A 17,320-nucleotide genomic window follows, 5' to 3' on the forward strand; every position below is an offset into this window, starting at 1 on the left:
ATGACATGTATTTTTTCCCCCTGCCCCTGTTCCTGCCCATTTGTTAAATGGGCCATTCTAAATCGAAACTAATTTTACATTTTAGTAAATACAAGATTAAATTGAGAATAGTCCAGGGCCAGCATTATGGGCAGGCCCCTCGCTGTACCTCCTTGCCCATCCAAATAAAATACTGAAATAATGATCATATATTTGACCGAGACGAGTACCAACAGAAAGACACGGAAATCTCAGAAAAAAGCATCCGAGCGAGTGAAACGGTGCCCCTCTGTCTCAGTATGTGTAGACCATGTATCTGATGCTGTCTGGACAAAAGGAGTATAGCATGTCATACTTTTTTCTGTCCAGACAGCATCAGATACATGGGCTACATAAAGTAAGAGAGGGGCGCTGTTTCGCTCGCTAGTTTCAGCAGAGAGGAAGAGTCGAAGCGAGAGGGTTCCCTCTAGCAAAAATCTTTCCTGAATAAGTCCAATGCGTTTCTATAGGCATACTGTAATATGCAGACCTAAGATTGTCGCCTGCATTCCTGCCTTTGGGACAACGACTCACATTGCTAGGGTGGAGACATGCGCATTTCATCATTATATACAGATCTCTGGTTTCAGCCACTTTCGAATTAGAAATCAAAGTTGGTGGGTGCTTAGTGCACTGTTCAGATGCTGACTTCCCCTAAAGTAAATTGACGTTTGCCAAAATTCTATAATTATTCCTGTCTAAATAAAAATCATTCCAAATACTTTATCAGAGAGCATGACTTAGTCACAGAGGATCATAATCTTCTTTAAAACAAAATAGCTGTGGGTTGTTTTAAAATCACAAGCTCGTAGGCCTATGTCTATTTGGGAAGCCCGCGATTTGGGCAGCGCGTGTGGCAATGGGCCTAGCTGATTATTGTGTTTGCGGCTGTCAGTGAAAAGCATCTAAAATGTGTTTAGATAATGTGTCTTGAGTATAATAAAAAAAACATTTGAGACAAGGGGAGGGGTGTGTGGCAAAGACATGGCCTTCCCTCTCCAGAATGCATGCACTCAGCTCTCCAGAATGTGCTCCACTCTCTCCCGCCAATTCTTGCACATTCATTGTTCCATTGTGTGAATTGTTTTCCCTTTTAATGTTTATTCAAGGCTGTTGGGTTGGCCGTTTCATTATCGCAATAATTTATCGATATCAAATAAAGATGATTGTTTGAAGAAATGACAACGTCTCTCTGCGCCTGAGCACGCCAAACTGCTAAATTGATACATAGTTGCACTTCACCAGCGATAGCTCAAAACCGGTCAGATCGAAAGGGAGGCAAACAGGCGGAGCAGAAAGATGAATGTGATTGAAAGAACCTACATTTTAATCTGGAGATTTCCTGTTTTTATTTGTTAGCTGTAGGCCTATGTATTTTACTTAGTTGACGATGGAAATTATAGGCCTACTGCTGCATTGTAGGCTATCTCTGAGTTTCACGCCCTAATTTCTTTAGCCGCGTATCAATGTGTCCATATCAGGGGCGAAAATCTGATATCAACCTTGGAGGGGACAATTACATTAAATTTTCTCAAGAGCAATTCCTGAGGGGGACACCAAAAGTAGTGCTGTAACACATAGCATACGTTGTTATATGTTAAATGTATATTGAGGAACCATAATTCCTACAACTGGATAATTGATAGGTACAGTAGTTAACTGAAGGGTTTTCCCAACTTGTTCAAATGTTTAAATCATTATAATTCTACTACTAATAATAGTTATAGCAGTGCTCCTTACCAGTCTAGTATGTATGCAGGTATTCGTACTTACAACCAGCAATATCAAGAAAGGTCAGTAGGTGACAATGGTACTGTACACTGTATGGGTGTAGTTTTCATAAATACAATGAACATGGTGTGATCACATCTAAACGAATCTCCATTGAGAACCATCACAAAGTTAGTCTCCGTATTGAATTGACCTTTTAATTTGACTTTTTCTGATACATTTATATAGTCATTAAATATGTGCACCTGGCCTGAGTCTAATACAATATCTTTGCAAGAACAAAAAGCTTAAAATAAGTACAGTTCTAAAAGCAAAATAACTACTTCAATGAAAAACCCAAATAAATCAAACAAAATATCCTTCAGTCAGTGTCTCAACTCTTCAAACAGCAGCTATGGACAAGTATGTCGCACAAAGTATGCAATTTTAAATAAAATAACATGAAATAAATAATTTGTAAGTGTACTGAAAACTACTAAACAAAAGAACAAATATCAATTACACCAGGGGTTCTCAAACAGGGGTCCATGGACTAATTGCAAGGGGTCCGTGAAATAAAAAAGTGTAATGAATGTAGTCAGTACCACAAGGTTTCCAGTAAGTTTACATATAATATAGAGGGGGTGGAGGTCCCTGAGGACCGCTCAAAACCTTGCCTGCCTTGCCTCAAAATATGCAGGGGTTCCAGTACCCCAAAAAGGTTGAGAACCATTGCTATACACACTACTGAACAAAAGAACCGAGCATATGTTTGCGGGTTTCCTCAACAACACATCAGTTGCCACTTTCGCAATGCCCTCGCCTGTTGTCTCCGACACCCTGTATAGCCCAATAAACTCCTTGTGAGGGACATGGTCATGGTCAACATAACGCAGACAGACATTCTCCTGTTCAGCACCAGAGACATCTTGAGTACCATCAACAATTAATGAAAATTGTACAATCGGAAGAGACCTAATCTCAGCTGCAATGCCTCGAATGACTATTGGCCATGATGTTCAGAATTTCATTCTGTGCTTTGGGGCCTGTGTACATTGTGGTACGCTCTGTTAACCACTTCAGTAAAATGGGATCATCCTCTTCTGCCCTAAGTTTCAAAATCTGGTATAAATTCCCACTGTCATCCGTGTGGCCTCTAAAGGCTTGTCCCTGTCTTACTACATGCCGCACCGAACTAACAATTTTCATCAAGCAATGCCTTGCGTCATCCTGCTGTTTACCCCACGCGCTGGATAACTGGACACTGATTGGATTTAGCTGGTGTGCTGTTACAATTAAAAAGTGGCGGTGGGTTTGGCAGTTTTGATGTGCTGTGAATTTTTCAATGGCTTTTCTCCAGTTCCTAAATCCTGCACTAATGAAGGCAGCATCTGCTCTTTGGCCAAAAGATGGCTGTCTTGAAAACCCTTGGCTACAGTGAAAACACAACACTCCTTTTATTGATGGATTATAATGTAGCCAGGGGAAATCGCGAAACCATCTCTCTTGAAACGTCAACACTCTGTTGGCAAGAGTTTGCGGTTCTATAAATTGTGGGTGTGGCTGATATGGTTTTGTGCCATCACTGTGGTAACTGGACAATGCTGTGCCACTGTCCCCTATACTGGTGCTGCTGGCAACAAGGGTGACACTTGGTCCTGCCGTGGCTGTGACACTGTCCTCTGAAGTCTCTCTCCCTGGCTCTTTCCCTTTCACCACCCTAACTGACTCACAGTCTGTCTCCTAGAAAATAAATAAGGTGTTTGCCGTACTCCTAACTACCGGTACCCAAAACTACACAATTAATCACAACAGCAATACCATTGCCGTAAACAAATCTTAGTTTAGTCACCAGTTTAAGTTGAGAGTGGGGGTATCCATGGCATTTTCCAATTATGTCCCTATTTTACAAGTCAAAAAAATTGAGAACCTTTCATAATGTTGCCAAACAAAGACTCAACAAACTTACCTGAGACTCCCTGTCTCTGCCAATCTGTCCCTGCATATCTGTCCCCAGCTCTGCTGTCTGTGTGCCATCTGTTGCCTGCTCTGCCTAATGACATCATTGTGAAACATTTCCATTAGCATTTCACTTCTTTCTTATGAACATTTTATCAACTAGTCTTTGAGATTAGGCTACTAGAGTTCTTACTATGCGTTTTGGTGTACTGACAAATACTCTGATGTCCGTCTTCTTACTTTTTTCTGCCATTTTTCTACCTGGCTGGCTGGCCTAGCTGCACACACACACATTTACACAACACATGCTGCAACCTTTTGTAATTTTAATAGTTTGTTTCATATTGGCTGGCTTCCAACAATAGCTGAATTTGTAAAGCAAGCGAGCACCAATTCCGTTTCTGTGTGTTTGCTATAATCTTTGCTACCTGGTTAAATAAAGGTGAAATAAAAAAAACATAAAAAGTTCACTAGCGACAATTTATCTTTTGCAACGAGACCATTATATATATTTAAGACAATGGTAGAAGAGAGTGTAGTTCTGTTCTGTTCAGTTTGGACTTCAGTTTATCGCTAACCTTATCACAGGGACGTCGAAGCACTACAGCTGCATGCTGATCTTGGAATAAATTGACGATAGCAAAGATTCCATCTTTGACGACGCCACATAAATGGAATAGGTACTAGCTAGCTTGATAGTTAATGTTTGCTTTAGTTTGCGCGCTAGCTCTGCAAATTCAGCTAGTGTGTGAACCCTGCCAACATAAAAATAAATAAATAACATTGCTATGGACCTGCTATGGATTGACTGGATTAACCTCACGTCAGTTACGTACATATCCCTTTCGGACAGTAGATACGAACCCTCTATTACTTTGCCAGCTAAAGAACTGGCAGTGGATCAAACCATTGTGAGGCAAAGGGCGGGGGGGGTCGCAATCTTTTGAAACTTAAAAACGCGCGTTAAGTGTCTATAATCAGCACAGGTGCTTTCATTGCGTATTATTAATATTATTGAAATTACATAGTTATGTTTACAGTGATATATTGGGGGGGACAAATCATAGTTTTCCCAAGATGGGGGGGTCGTGTCCCCCCCGTCCCCCCTGGGATTTCCGCCTATGGTCCATATGGCAAAGACTGATGCTCCTGCATTAGTTTAATTTTAACTTTTAGATTTATATCATTTTAATTCAGATTATGATTAACCACGTGACAATAATTGAGAAAAAATGATATTATTGAAATTAAATTGTTCCACGAATCATAACTGGCACGCAGATACAGTATGTACAAATGTTAGGAGAAATTGTAAACTTCCCTAAACTTGAAACTCACACGCTGCTAATGGTCTTCATTATAACACCCAATAACAAAATTAGCGCACACAGGACGTCCCGTGAAAAAAAAAAAATAATTGCCCTCCTATAGAAATCAAATGCCACCCAACTGATTCGTTCTGGTGCCGGCCCTGGAATAGTCCGATGGGCGAAAATATGATCACTTGATGATCACAGCGTGTGCAGCCTGAGACAAAGAACCAGAGCGCAACTTTTTTGGCCTACTTTCTCAAAACCATCAATAGCCTATAGTTGCACTATGCAGCCCATATACGTTCTGATTTGTAAGACATTCTAAGACTTGCATCATTCATAACTAAAGTCGATAGCCTATAGGAACGGTTTCAAATGATCACTTTTATGCTCAACATAGCCGCTTCGGAATGGGAAAAATATCCTTCCCATTTTATCTAGCCAACTTCAATTATATTCTTCTTACTATAAAATCATAGATTTGGCACGGGACATAATCATATCATATCAGCCTCAGGAGGCTGAAGAAATTCGGCTTGTCACCAAAAGCACTCACAGACTTCTACAGATGCACAATCGAGAGCATCCTGTCGGGCTGTATCACCGCCTGGTACGGCAACTGCTCCGCCCACAACCGTAAGGCTCTCCAGAGGGTAGTGAGGTCTGCACAACGCATCACCGGGGGCAAACTACCTGTCCTCCAGGACACCTACACCACCCGATGTCACAGGAAGGCCATAAAGATCATCAAGGACAACAACCACCCGAGCCACTGCCTGTTCACCCTGCTATCATCCAGAAGGCGAGGTCAGTACAGGTGCATCAAAGCAGGGACCGAGAGACTGAAAAACAGCTTCTATCTCAAGGCCATCAGACTGTTAAACAGCCACCACTAACATTTAGCGGCCGCTGCCAACATACTGACTCAACTCCAGCCACTTTAATAATGGGAATTGATGGAAATTATGTAAAAATGTATCACTAGGCACTTTAAACAATGCCACTTAATATAATGTTTACATACCCTACATTACTCATCTCATATGTATAGACTGTACACTATACCATCTACTGCATCTTGCCTATGCCGTTCTGTACCATCACTCATTCATATATCTTTATGTACATATTCTTTATCCCTTTACACTTGTGTGTATAAAGTAGTAGTTGTGGAACTGTTAGGTTAGATTACTTGTTGGTTATTACTGCATTGTCGGAACTAGAAGCACAAGCATTTCACTACACTCGCATTAACATCTGCTAACCATGTATATGTGACAAATAAAATTTGATTTGATTTGATCATGTCTCCTAAATGAACAAGCCTACAGCCTATGGCGCATAGCAAGATAACATACAGTAGGCCAACTCATATTCTGTTCTTCTGAAACACATTTTCTTCATATTATTACGTTTCTTTAGACCTGCCTAAAATAATGGATTTATTGTGATGGTGTATATTACATTGATTTATTAGAAATTGTTTTAAATATGTAAATGTTCCAAGTGCGCAGATCAGCAGCTTGTATGCATGGAGGCCTGGCGATGCTGAATGTGTTTGTTAATTAACGGTAAATTACTGCAGTTTTTGCTTGATAATAACTGGCTGACAAAATGTAATGTAATGACCAGTCCTAGTCAACACCCACAAGGCTGTGTGGCCCAATGATATTCCAGGGCACATTCTCAGAGCATGCGCAGAACAGCTGGAAGGGATATTCACGGTCATTTTCAACCTCTCCTTGTGCCGGTCCCCGTGTTTCAAGATGACCACCATCATTCCTGGTCCCGAGAACTCTAAGGCTTCATGCCACAATGACTACCGCCCTGCAGAACTCACATCTGTAATCATGAAGTGCTTTAAGAGGCTGATTATGGCACACATCAACACCCTCATCCCAGACACCCTAGAGCCACTCCAATTTGCATACCGCCCCAACGGATCCATAGACGAAACAATCTCAATTGCACTTCACATGGCCCTAACCCACCTAGATAAGAGGAACACCTACAGTGGGGCAAAAAAGTATTTAGTCAGCCATCAATTGTGCAAGTTCTCCCACTTAAAAAGATGAGAGAGGCCTGTAATTTTCATCATAGGTACACTTCAACTATGACAGACAAAATGAGAAAAGAAATTCCAGAAAATCACATTGTAGGATTTTTAATTTATTTATTTGCAAATTATGGTGGAAGATAAGTATTTGGTCAATAACAAAAGTTTCTCGATACGTGCTCAATGGGATTGAGATCCGGGCTCTTCCCTGGCCATGGCAGAACACTGACATTCCTGTCTTGCAGGAAATCACGCACAGAACGAGCAGTATGGCTGGTGGCATTGTCATGCTGGAGGGTCATGTCAGGATGAGCCTGCAGGAAGGGTACCACATGAGGGAGGAGGATGTCTTCCCTGTAACGCACAGCGTTGAGATTGCCTGCAATGACAACAAGCTCAGTCCGATGATTCTGTGACACACCGCCCCAGACCATGACGGAACCTCCACATCGATCCCGCTCCAGAGTACAGGCCTCGGTGTAACGCTCATTCCATTTACGATAAACGGGAATCCGACCATCACCCCTGGTGAGACAAAACCGCGAATCGTCAGTGAAGAGCACTTTTTTCCAGCCCTGTCTGGTCCAGCGACGGTGGGGTTGTGCCCATATTGTTGTTGTTACCGGTGATGTCTGGTGAGGACCTGCCTTACAACAGGCCTACAAGCCCTCAGTCCAGCCTCTCTCAACCTATTGCGGACAGTCTGAGCACTGATGGAGGGATTGTGCGTTCCTGGTGTAACTCGGGCAGTTGTTGTTGCCATCCTGTACCTGTCCCGCAGGTGTGATGTTCGGATGTAACGATCCTGTGCAGGTGTTGTTACACGTGGTCTGCCACTGCGAGGACGATCAGCTGTCCGTCCTGTCTCCCTGTAGCGCTGTCTAAGGCGTCTCACAGTACGGACATTTCAATTTATTGCCCTGGCCACATCTGCAGTCCTCATGCCACCTTGCAGCATGCCTAAGGCACGTTCACGCAGATGAGCAGAGACCCTGGTCATCTTTCTTTTGGTATTTTTCAGAGTCAGTTTTCATAACTGTGACCTTAATTTCCTACCGTCTATAAGCTGTTAGTGTCTTAACGACCGTTCCACAGGTGCATGTTCATTAATTGTTCATGGTTCATTGAACAAGCATGTGAAACAGTGTTTAAACCCTTTACAATGAAGATCTGTGAAGTTATTTGGATTTTTACAAATTATCTTTTAAGGACAGGGTCCTGAAAAAGGGACATACATTTTTTTGCTGAGTTTATAAACTGAGTGTACAAAACTTTCCGTGACATAGACCGACCAGGTAAATTCAGGTGAAAGCTATGATCTGTTATTGATGCCACTTGTTAAATCCACTTCAAATCAGTGTATATGAAAGGGAGGGGACAGATTAGAGAAGGTTTTTTAAACCTTGAGTTAATTGAGACATGGATTGTGTATTAGTGCCATTTAGAGGGTGAATGGAAAATACAAAAGATGAAAGTGCCTTTGAACAGGGTAGGGTAGTAGGTGCCAGGCACACCAGTTTGTGTCAAGAACTGCAACACTGCTGGGTTTTTCCACATGCACACGGGAAACTGTTGTATCAAGAATGGTCCAAAGGACATCCTGCCAACTTGACAACTGTGGGAATCATTTGAGTCAACATGGGCCATCATCCCTGTGGAATGCTTTCGACACCTTGGAGAGTACATGCCCCAACGAATTGAGGATGTTCTGAGGGCAAAGGGGGGGGGGGGGGGGTTCAACTCAATATTAGGAAGGTGTTCTTAATGTTTTGTACACTCAGTGTATATCGGGAATAGGGTCATTATCATTTCAGATAAAGCAGGTGTTCTTGTCCCTCTATGAGTTAGGTTAGCAGGGTGGTCGTACCAGAGTCTGATGGTCCTGTCTGTTGATGGTGACGATACGACTCTCGATAGCACCGCCCTTGTTGGCCTGCTTAATGCTGATGTCTATAACCTCAGGGAAATCACAGTACGTCTGGAAACCCTGAGAGAGACCGGGAGAGAGATAGACATGGTGAGCGAGAAAGAGAAGTCATATACAGTGGCAGCAATCCTGAATGCACAACGTTCAAACGCCCTTCCGCTTACTCTCTATGAAACTATGAAATGATTGCATGAGACGATTGAAACACATAACTAATCATAGCCATTCTGTGGTCGTTTCAGCACGGCATGTGCTGTTTCCAACAGGAGAAGAATAGAGAAGGAAAAAGGACAATAAGAGGACAAGAAACGAGAAGAGAAAGAGAAGAGAATGCTACTTCTCCCTACCTTTTCTATCTCCATATCCGTCCCCCGGGACCACTGAATTCCATTGTTACCCGTGACGACGATGGTGACCTCTCCAGCCGAGGTCTCTGTGACCCGGAAGCACTCGGAGTAGAGGGCTGGCTGCAGCATCTCCAGATTTGCCAGGTATTTGAGCTTGAGATCGCGAGCGGTGGCATTACACTGGCAGAACTGTTGGATGAACTTCTTGAAGCGATGGCGGATCCTCTTCCGGGTCACAAAGTGGTACTCCTGGATACGGGCACGTATGTCCTTGGGCAGGAATGACTTATAGCTGTGGGGGGGGAGACAGAATGGGATTGGATTAGTTACAATTGGGGTGCATTAAATACTAGTATCAATAGCAGCCAAGAGATGAATTATGTGATACAATTTCATGTTTTAAGAAAGGACATTGTGAAAAAAATGTGCAACTAACATAAATTAATATATATTTTAAATACATGGGCTGGGTTGGATTGGAGGGAGGTGTGGTGTGATGGAGTGAGAAAAGGAGGCCAGGGTGAGTACAGAGACCGTGTATCATGAAATATTTAATGACATGGGTTTATTATGTTCTGTAAAGGATGCCATGAACACGTTTTCAATACTGATAATCTCACACACACTAAGGGTTAATATGTTCATTGATTTGCAGGAGCAGTGCCTTCAGAAAGTATTCATACTTTACTTATTCCACATTTTGTTGTGTTAAAGGCTGAATTCAAAATTGATTTAAAAAGAAAAATTATCTTACCCATCTACACACAATACCCCATAACGACAAAGTGAAAACATGTTTTTAGAAGTATTTGCACATTTATTGAAAATGAAATACAGAACTCTCACATATACATAAATATTCACACCCCTGAGTCAATATGTTAGAATCACCTTTGGCAGTGATTACAGCTGTGAGTCTTTCTGGGTAAGTCTCTAAGAGCTTTGCACACCTGGATTGTACAATATTTCCCCACTATTATTTTTTTAATTCTTCAAGCTTTGTCAAGTTGGTTGTTGATCATTGCTTGACAGTTTTGCCATAGATTTTCAAGACGATTTAAGTCAAAACTGTAACTAGGCCACTCAGGAGGTAATCTTGCTAAGCAACTCCAGTGTATATTTGGCCTTGTGTTTTAGGTTACTGTCCTGCTGAAAGGTTAATTTGTCTCCTAATTTCTGTTGGAAAGCAGACAACCAGTTTTTCCTCTAAGATTTTGCCTGTGCCTAGCTCTACTCCATTTATTTTTCATCAACAAAAAATCCCAATCCTTACCGATGAAAAGCATACCCATAACATGATGCAGCCACCACCATGCTTAAAAATATGAGTGGTACTCAGTGATGTGTTGTGTTGGATTTGCCCAAAACATAACGCTTCGTATTTAGGACATAAAGTTTTAAAAAATTGCCACAGTTTTACTTTATGAATATTTTTATTCTGTACAGGCTTCCTTCTTTTCACTCTGTCATTTAGGTTAGTATTGTGGAGTGACTACAATGTTGTTGACCGATCCTCAGTTTTCTCCTATCAATAACTGTTTTAAAGTCACCACTGGCCTCATGGTGAAATCCCTGAGTGGTTTCCTTCCTCTCTGGCAACTGAGTTAGGAAGGACGCCTTTATCTTTATAGTGACTGGGTGTGTTGATACACCATCCAAAGTGTAATTAATAACTTCACCAAATTCAATGTCTGTTTTTCTATTTTTACCCATCTACCAATAGGTACCCTTCTTTGCGAGGCATTGGAAAATCTCTCTGGTTTTTGTGGTTGGAGCTGTGTTTGAAATTCACTGCTTGACTGAGGGACCGTACAGATAATTGTATGTGTGGAGTACAGACATGAGGTAGTCACAAAAAAATCATGTTAAACACTATTCAGTCCATGCAACTTATTATGTGATTTAAGCAAATGTTTACTCCTGAACTTATTTAGGCTTGCCATAAAAAAGGGGATGAATACTTGACTCAATCCATTTCAGCTTTTCATATGTAATTCATTTGAAAAATATTAGAAAAATCTAAAAACATAATTCCGCTCGGTCATGTGCTGAATGCATGGACAGCACGTTTAGTCTAATAAAAAGTGAAATGTGGAAAAATAGCTGCACCTCTTGAATTTTGAGTTATTTGACAAAGTGTCACAGAAACTGCAGAATGTGCTCTTTCAGATACTATGTAGAAATCAAAATGTTTTACCTGCATGTAACTGAAGAAGGATTGGATAAACCAATGCTCCTTTCCCTGCATCTGTCGATTACAAGATGCGCCCATCTCTTCATGTACAATTTCAGTACCGATAAGGCCTAATATTGTCACTCATCAGATTATTGTCAATTTAATCTTGTCTATAGGCTAACTCTTATTACGTGTGAAATTAGTTTGGGTATAGTTTAGGTGTAGTTTCAATGGGCCGGCTGGACAGGCTGACTGGCATTGTTTGTTTCCTGCTCATCAACTTGGATAGAGTCAAGGATATGTTTTGCATGATTCTAAAGGCCTACTGCAACATATAGCATGCTTTCATTTCCTGTACAATACATTTGATTAGTAATAGAGTCATAGAAAATAAAACAGTACCATAACAGCTTATTTTTACAAAGTAAAACGTAAACGAGAATGTATCAACCTGCAAGGTGCGTGGTCAAATGATTAACATAAGCCAACACTGATAATTAGGCATAACAAACTCATCATTACACTACTATTGTTCGAAATTAAATCAACCTCTTCACCCTCATCATTCAGTTAGGCCTCATTTAAATTTGATTGTGAAGTAACTTGCACAATTATTGCCCAGTGAGAGAGAGACGCATTAGCGCCTGGCTAGGTACCAACGTCCTACAGCACATTGTCTTGGCGGAATGTATTGGGAATAAGTGTGAGAAAAAAATTAACTGGTAAAAAAGCTCTAAATACTTCTCTGTTTGTGATTTCTAAATTCGGACAAGTGAGCAGTGTAAAATACAAACATTTAGGAAAAGTCAGGCGAGGAACAGGACATGGCGTTTCTTTTTTTTGGGGGGGGGGGGGGGGGGGGGGGTCTTTTAATATACAGTACAAAATCAAACGTCAGTGGCCATTGGCCTATGGCAGTTCTAGTGTTAAGAGAATAAAATGCTACAACTTGAAATGAGCATTTATATTGTTTAGGAACAAAACTCAAAGATATAATTTCAGATCCGGTTGGTATTTCACCTATTTTCACACAGATCTGAGGTATGTGGCCACCGGGCGAGATCCAATCTGGGATCCAAGGGGTTAACTACAAAAACGTTGGTCGGATCTCAGGTAATTTGGTAGATCCGAAGACCTCTAGTAGAGAGGGAGCGACATCATTATACCATATGTCATGTCCCAAAACATGCAAGTTATATTTAACCCTAACTGTGAAGTGTTCACCCAGTACATTCCTCTCTTACAGAAACACCTCAGGGGAAGAGTTGCAGGGGAGAGGGGTACAACTGAATAAGCCAATTGGAAGCTAGGGATTTAGGGATGATTAGGTGGCCGGGAAGGAAATACAAATGTCAAGTTAGCATCTTAGCCAGGACACAGGGTTAACATCCCTATTTCTTTAGTGACCACAGTGCATTCCACCTGGTTTGACCGTTGTGAACGCCGCTTTGTGACCAAACGTTTTCACTTCAGTTTCCTATACATTTTTCTTTGCTTTGAGGTTCAATATGCTCCATCTTCCTCCAGTGTACTCGCCTGGTGTCGTTGAAGATGTCCACAGGAGCCTGGCTGCTCTCCTTAGCCATCCTCATCATATCCAACACAGCCATGCCAAGACACTCCTCCTGGGCCTCATGGTTTACTGGGATACTGACCCAGCCATCCACAAAGTCACTACGCCACTGAGGGAGGGAGGTACAAGCAAGAAAGAAAGTGGCAGAGGAAGTAAATAGGCAGGGAGATACAGGGTACAGGTGGCATAAGGTGAAAACAGAAAAAGGGAAATAAGGGAAAGAGAAAAAAAAGGGAGAGAGATAACGTTAACATGATATGAGAGAGGAGAAACGGCAGACAGACCATCTGATTAGGCACCAAGCAGTTGTTCAAGCCTCAAATCTGTAGTTACACAGCCCTATCAGTGTCATGCCTCTCTCTGTCCCCACGGGCCCTCACGGTTATTAAAACCATGGCCAGTACAGTTTCACTTTCTACATTCTCCGTGGATAACATCAACTAAAACCACAACAGAGATCGGCCTCGACGAGACAACTAATGCATTAACCAGACAGAACGTCTCGAGGAACATCACCCAACTTCCCGAAGATACGTGGAAGCCAGGTACCTCGGTTCTCAGAATGTGTACTAAAGAGTCAACACCCCTTTCCTTACAGCAACCCAGGGCCAAACTTGTCCTAAACTACTGTCGGAAAGTGACTCATTGACTTGAGCATGTTTTAGTATGTTTATAAATCATATAAGTTTCCTAGCAATAGTGAATAACATGTTATGGGTTTGATAGATGCCCCCTGAGACAGAATGTTTCCATAAGGGTGAGATAGGAGTCATATGGTAGAGATAATAGATTGCGAACTACTGCCCTGTAACACTGTCTTATAGCTTAACTGTTTTATATCATTATATTCTCTCAATATGATTTGCATCATGAATGTATTGCTAATTCTCAAATAGCCCTCTGTGTATGAGAGGATAATTGACAATGGACTGCGGCAAGGTGCAAGAATGTATACTCCCTACTGATAAGAAGACCGGGAGATGCGTGGAAGAGTACCAAAGGTTCTGGACTGGGGCTGGGATGCTAACAACACCTGCCTAGCCAGAGATTCATTGTACATCCTAGACTCAGGAGGGGGAGGGCTTGTCCGGGAAAACAGAGGTGATAAATATATGTTCTGAGATTCTGTACCTTGTCTTTCGCAGCTGTATGACCCAGCGTGGTTTAGTAAATCTAGCTTTCGTTGGAGTCCGACGGGAATTTGTACCAGAAACTTCGAACCTAACAATTGGCGTTGTCGGTAGGATTCACATACGATTTACAGTTGAACTAAAGAGTCTGAATCAGTGGAACAGGAGCCGGCACACAAAAACGAGGTAGGCAAAGTTCCTATAACCGTTCCACTCATTCTGATCTTTGTCGTAGGCAGAATATGAATTTTTGGAAATGGACTTCGAAAGCCTGGATTTATTCAGTCGTCCCACTGTTTTGACGTCGTTGACTGTCATTTTTTAGGTTTGTGGCCTAGATGACTATTTTCATTTGAGCGTCCCCTACTGGATGACTATGTAATTTGAAGTCTGAGGCTTAGATCAGGGGTTCCCAAACTTTTTCCACTCGGGGCCCCGCTTCCAGCATTGGGGAACATCCCGGGCCCCGCTTCCAGCATTGGGGAACATCCCGGGCTCCGCTTCCAACATTGGGGAACATCCCGGGCCCCGCTTCCAGCATTGGGGAACATCCCGGGCCCCGCTTCCAGCATTGGGGAACATCCCGGGCCCCGCTTCCAGCATTGGGGAACATCCCGGGCCCCGCTTCCAGCATTGGGGAACATCCCCCCCCCCCCTGCGCACCACATCTATTTTTATTGAGATAAGCTCTGTTCATGACAACTGTTCATACCCTTCTTGTTGATGGAGAGAATTTAGCAGGTTTAAAGCTTATTTCCTGCAATTCTACACATTTTGTCATGGGGGGGCAAAGAGAATTTGAAAGTTTTAAAGCACCTTTTATGGCAATTCTATAAATTTTGCCATGTCTAATGTGTATTCATGTGAATAAATTACAACAATATCTATGGGCTAAAAAAACGAAATAAAAAATGTTAGCTGACATGTTAGTTGTTCTGGACATTTCTGACAAGTTATAAATAGCTCTGTAAGGTATGCCATTGACCAGCGTGACAAGAGGAACCGATGAAGCACGACCCAATTTCAAAAATTGCACCTTGTGCATTCTACTATTACAACTTTCAAGAGTACGCTTAAAGCCGGAATGAGTCTCCCCTGACGACCCCTCGTGCCCGACCCCTTTTGTTCCTGGCCCAGATGACTATATTAATGTTTTGTCTTATTGTGTGTTATCGTCTGGTCTTTGTATGGATAAATGGTCATTTTTATACCAGTACGTTTGGTTGTAGAGAAGGAGTTCATGTTGAAAGAATCTTCTTGGGTACCATGAATTCATTGAACATGGACGGTTCCTGTTAAGAGCATCTAATCAAGGATGAGGCGTTGTCAGTGAGTAGTAATGCGTATAGTGTTAGAAGGTTGCTGTGGAGATACTGTAAGTCAGGAGGTTGGTTTGTGGTCTATTGGGGCTAATAATAGAGACCGATTGTGTAGCAATAAAACAACTTGTGTTGTCAACCATAGTGATACTTGAGGCGTGACACTGGTATTAAAAGACCTTAGGTCTCCTGGATTCTCCAATAGTAAATTTGCAGACGCTTCAGTGTCGTTCTCAACACAAGATAACCGGTCCAGTGACAAATTTATTAAGCACGTACAGTGGGGAGAACAAGTATTTGATACACTGCCGATTTTGAAGGTTTTCCTACTTACAAAGCATGTAGAGGTCTGTAATTTTTATCATAGGTACACTTCAACTGTGAGAGACGGAATCTAAAACAAAAATCCAGAAAATCACATTGTATGATTTTTAAGTAATTAATTTGCATTTTATTGCATGACATAAGTATTTGATACATCAGAAAAGCAGAACTTAATATTTGGTACAGAAACCTTTGTTTGCAATTACAAAGATCATACGTTTCCTGTAGTTATTGACCAGGTTTGCACACACTGCAGCAGGGATTTTGGCCCACTCCTCCATACATACCTTCTCCAGATCCTTCAGGTTTCGGGGCTGTCGGTGGGCAATACGAACGTTCAGCTCCCTCCAAAGATTTTCTATTGGGTTCAGGTCTGGAGACTGGCTAGGCCACTCCAGGACCTTGAGATGCTTCTTACGGAGCCACTCCTTAGTTGCCCTGGCTGTGTGTTTCGGGTCGTTGTCATGCTGGAAGATCCAGCCACGACCCATCTTCAATGCTCTTACTGAGGGAAGGAGGTTTTTGGCCAAGATCTCGCGATACATGGCCCCATCCATCCTCCCCTCAATACGGTGCAGTCGTCCTGTCCCCTTTGCAGAAAAGCATCCCCAAAGAATTATGTTTCCACCTCCATGCTTCACGGTTGGGAGGGTGTTCTTGGGGTTGTACTCAACCTTCTTCTTCCTCCAAACACGGCGAGTGGAGTTTAGACCAAAAAGCTCTATTTTTGTCTCATCAGACCACATGACCTTCTCCCATTCCTCCTCTGGATCATCCAGATGGTCATTGGCAAACTTCAGACGGGCCTGGACATGCGCTGGCTTGAGCAGGGGGACCTTGCGTGCGCTGCAGGATTTCAATCCATGACAGCGTAGTGTGTTACTAATGGTTTTCTTTGAGACTGTGGTCCCAGCTCTCTTCAGGTCATTGACCAGGTCCTGCCGTGTAGTTCTGGGCTGATCCCTCACCTTCCTTATGATCATTGATGCCCCACGAGGTGAGATCTTGCATGGAGCCCCAGACCGAGAGTGATTGACCGTCATCTTGAACATCTTCCATTTTCTAATAATTGCGCCAACAGTTGTTGCCTTCTCACCAAGCTGCTTGCCTATTGTCCTGTAGCCCATCCCAGCCTTGTGCAGGTCTACAATTTTATCCCTGATGTCCTTACACAGCTCTCTGGTCTTGGCCATTGTGGAGAGATTGGAGTCTGTTTGATTGAGTGTGTGTACAGGTGTCTTTTATACAGGTAACAAGTTCAAACAGGTGCAGTTAATACAGGTAATGAGTGGAGAACAGGAGGGCTTCTTAAAGAAAAACTACCAGGTCTGTGAGAGACAGAATTCTTACTGGTTGGTAGGTGATCAAATACTTATGTCACGCAATAAAATGCAATTTAATTACTTAAAAATCATACAATGTGATTTTCTGGATTTTTGTTTTAGATTCCGTCTCTCACAGTTGAAGT

At 42.3% G+C, this 17,320-nt stretch overlaps 1 protein-coding gene across 2 annotated transcripts in view; it reads right to left on the reverse strand.

Annotated features, from left to right (window-relative positions):
• Positions 1–17,320, reverse strand: part of LOC139543608 (tyrosine-protein kinase JAK2-like) — an 88,873-nt gene that overhangs the window by 18,079 nt on the left and 53,474 nt on the right. For both annotated transcript variants that reach the window (XM_071349871.1, XM_071349870.1), the window contains exons 5-7: positions 13,043–13,188; positions 9,331–9,622; positions 8,924–9,043 (exon numbers count right to left, since the gene is read on the reverse strand). In XM_071349871.1, coding sequence (XP_071205972.1) covers positions 8,924–9,043; positions 9,331–9,622; positions 13,043–13,188 — 558 coding nt within the window. The remainder of the gene's footprint in view (positions 1–8,923; positions 9,044–9,330; positions 9,623–13,042; positions 13,189–17,320) is intronic.

Source organism: Salvelinus alpinus, chromosome 18 (genome assembly GCF_045679555.1).
Source record: "Salvelinus alpinus chromosome 18, SLU_Salpinus.1, whole genome shotgun sequence".
Classification (NCBI taxonomy): Eukaryota; Metazoa; Chordata; class Actinopteri; order Salmoniformes; family Salmonidae; genus Salvelinus; species Salvelinus alpinus.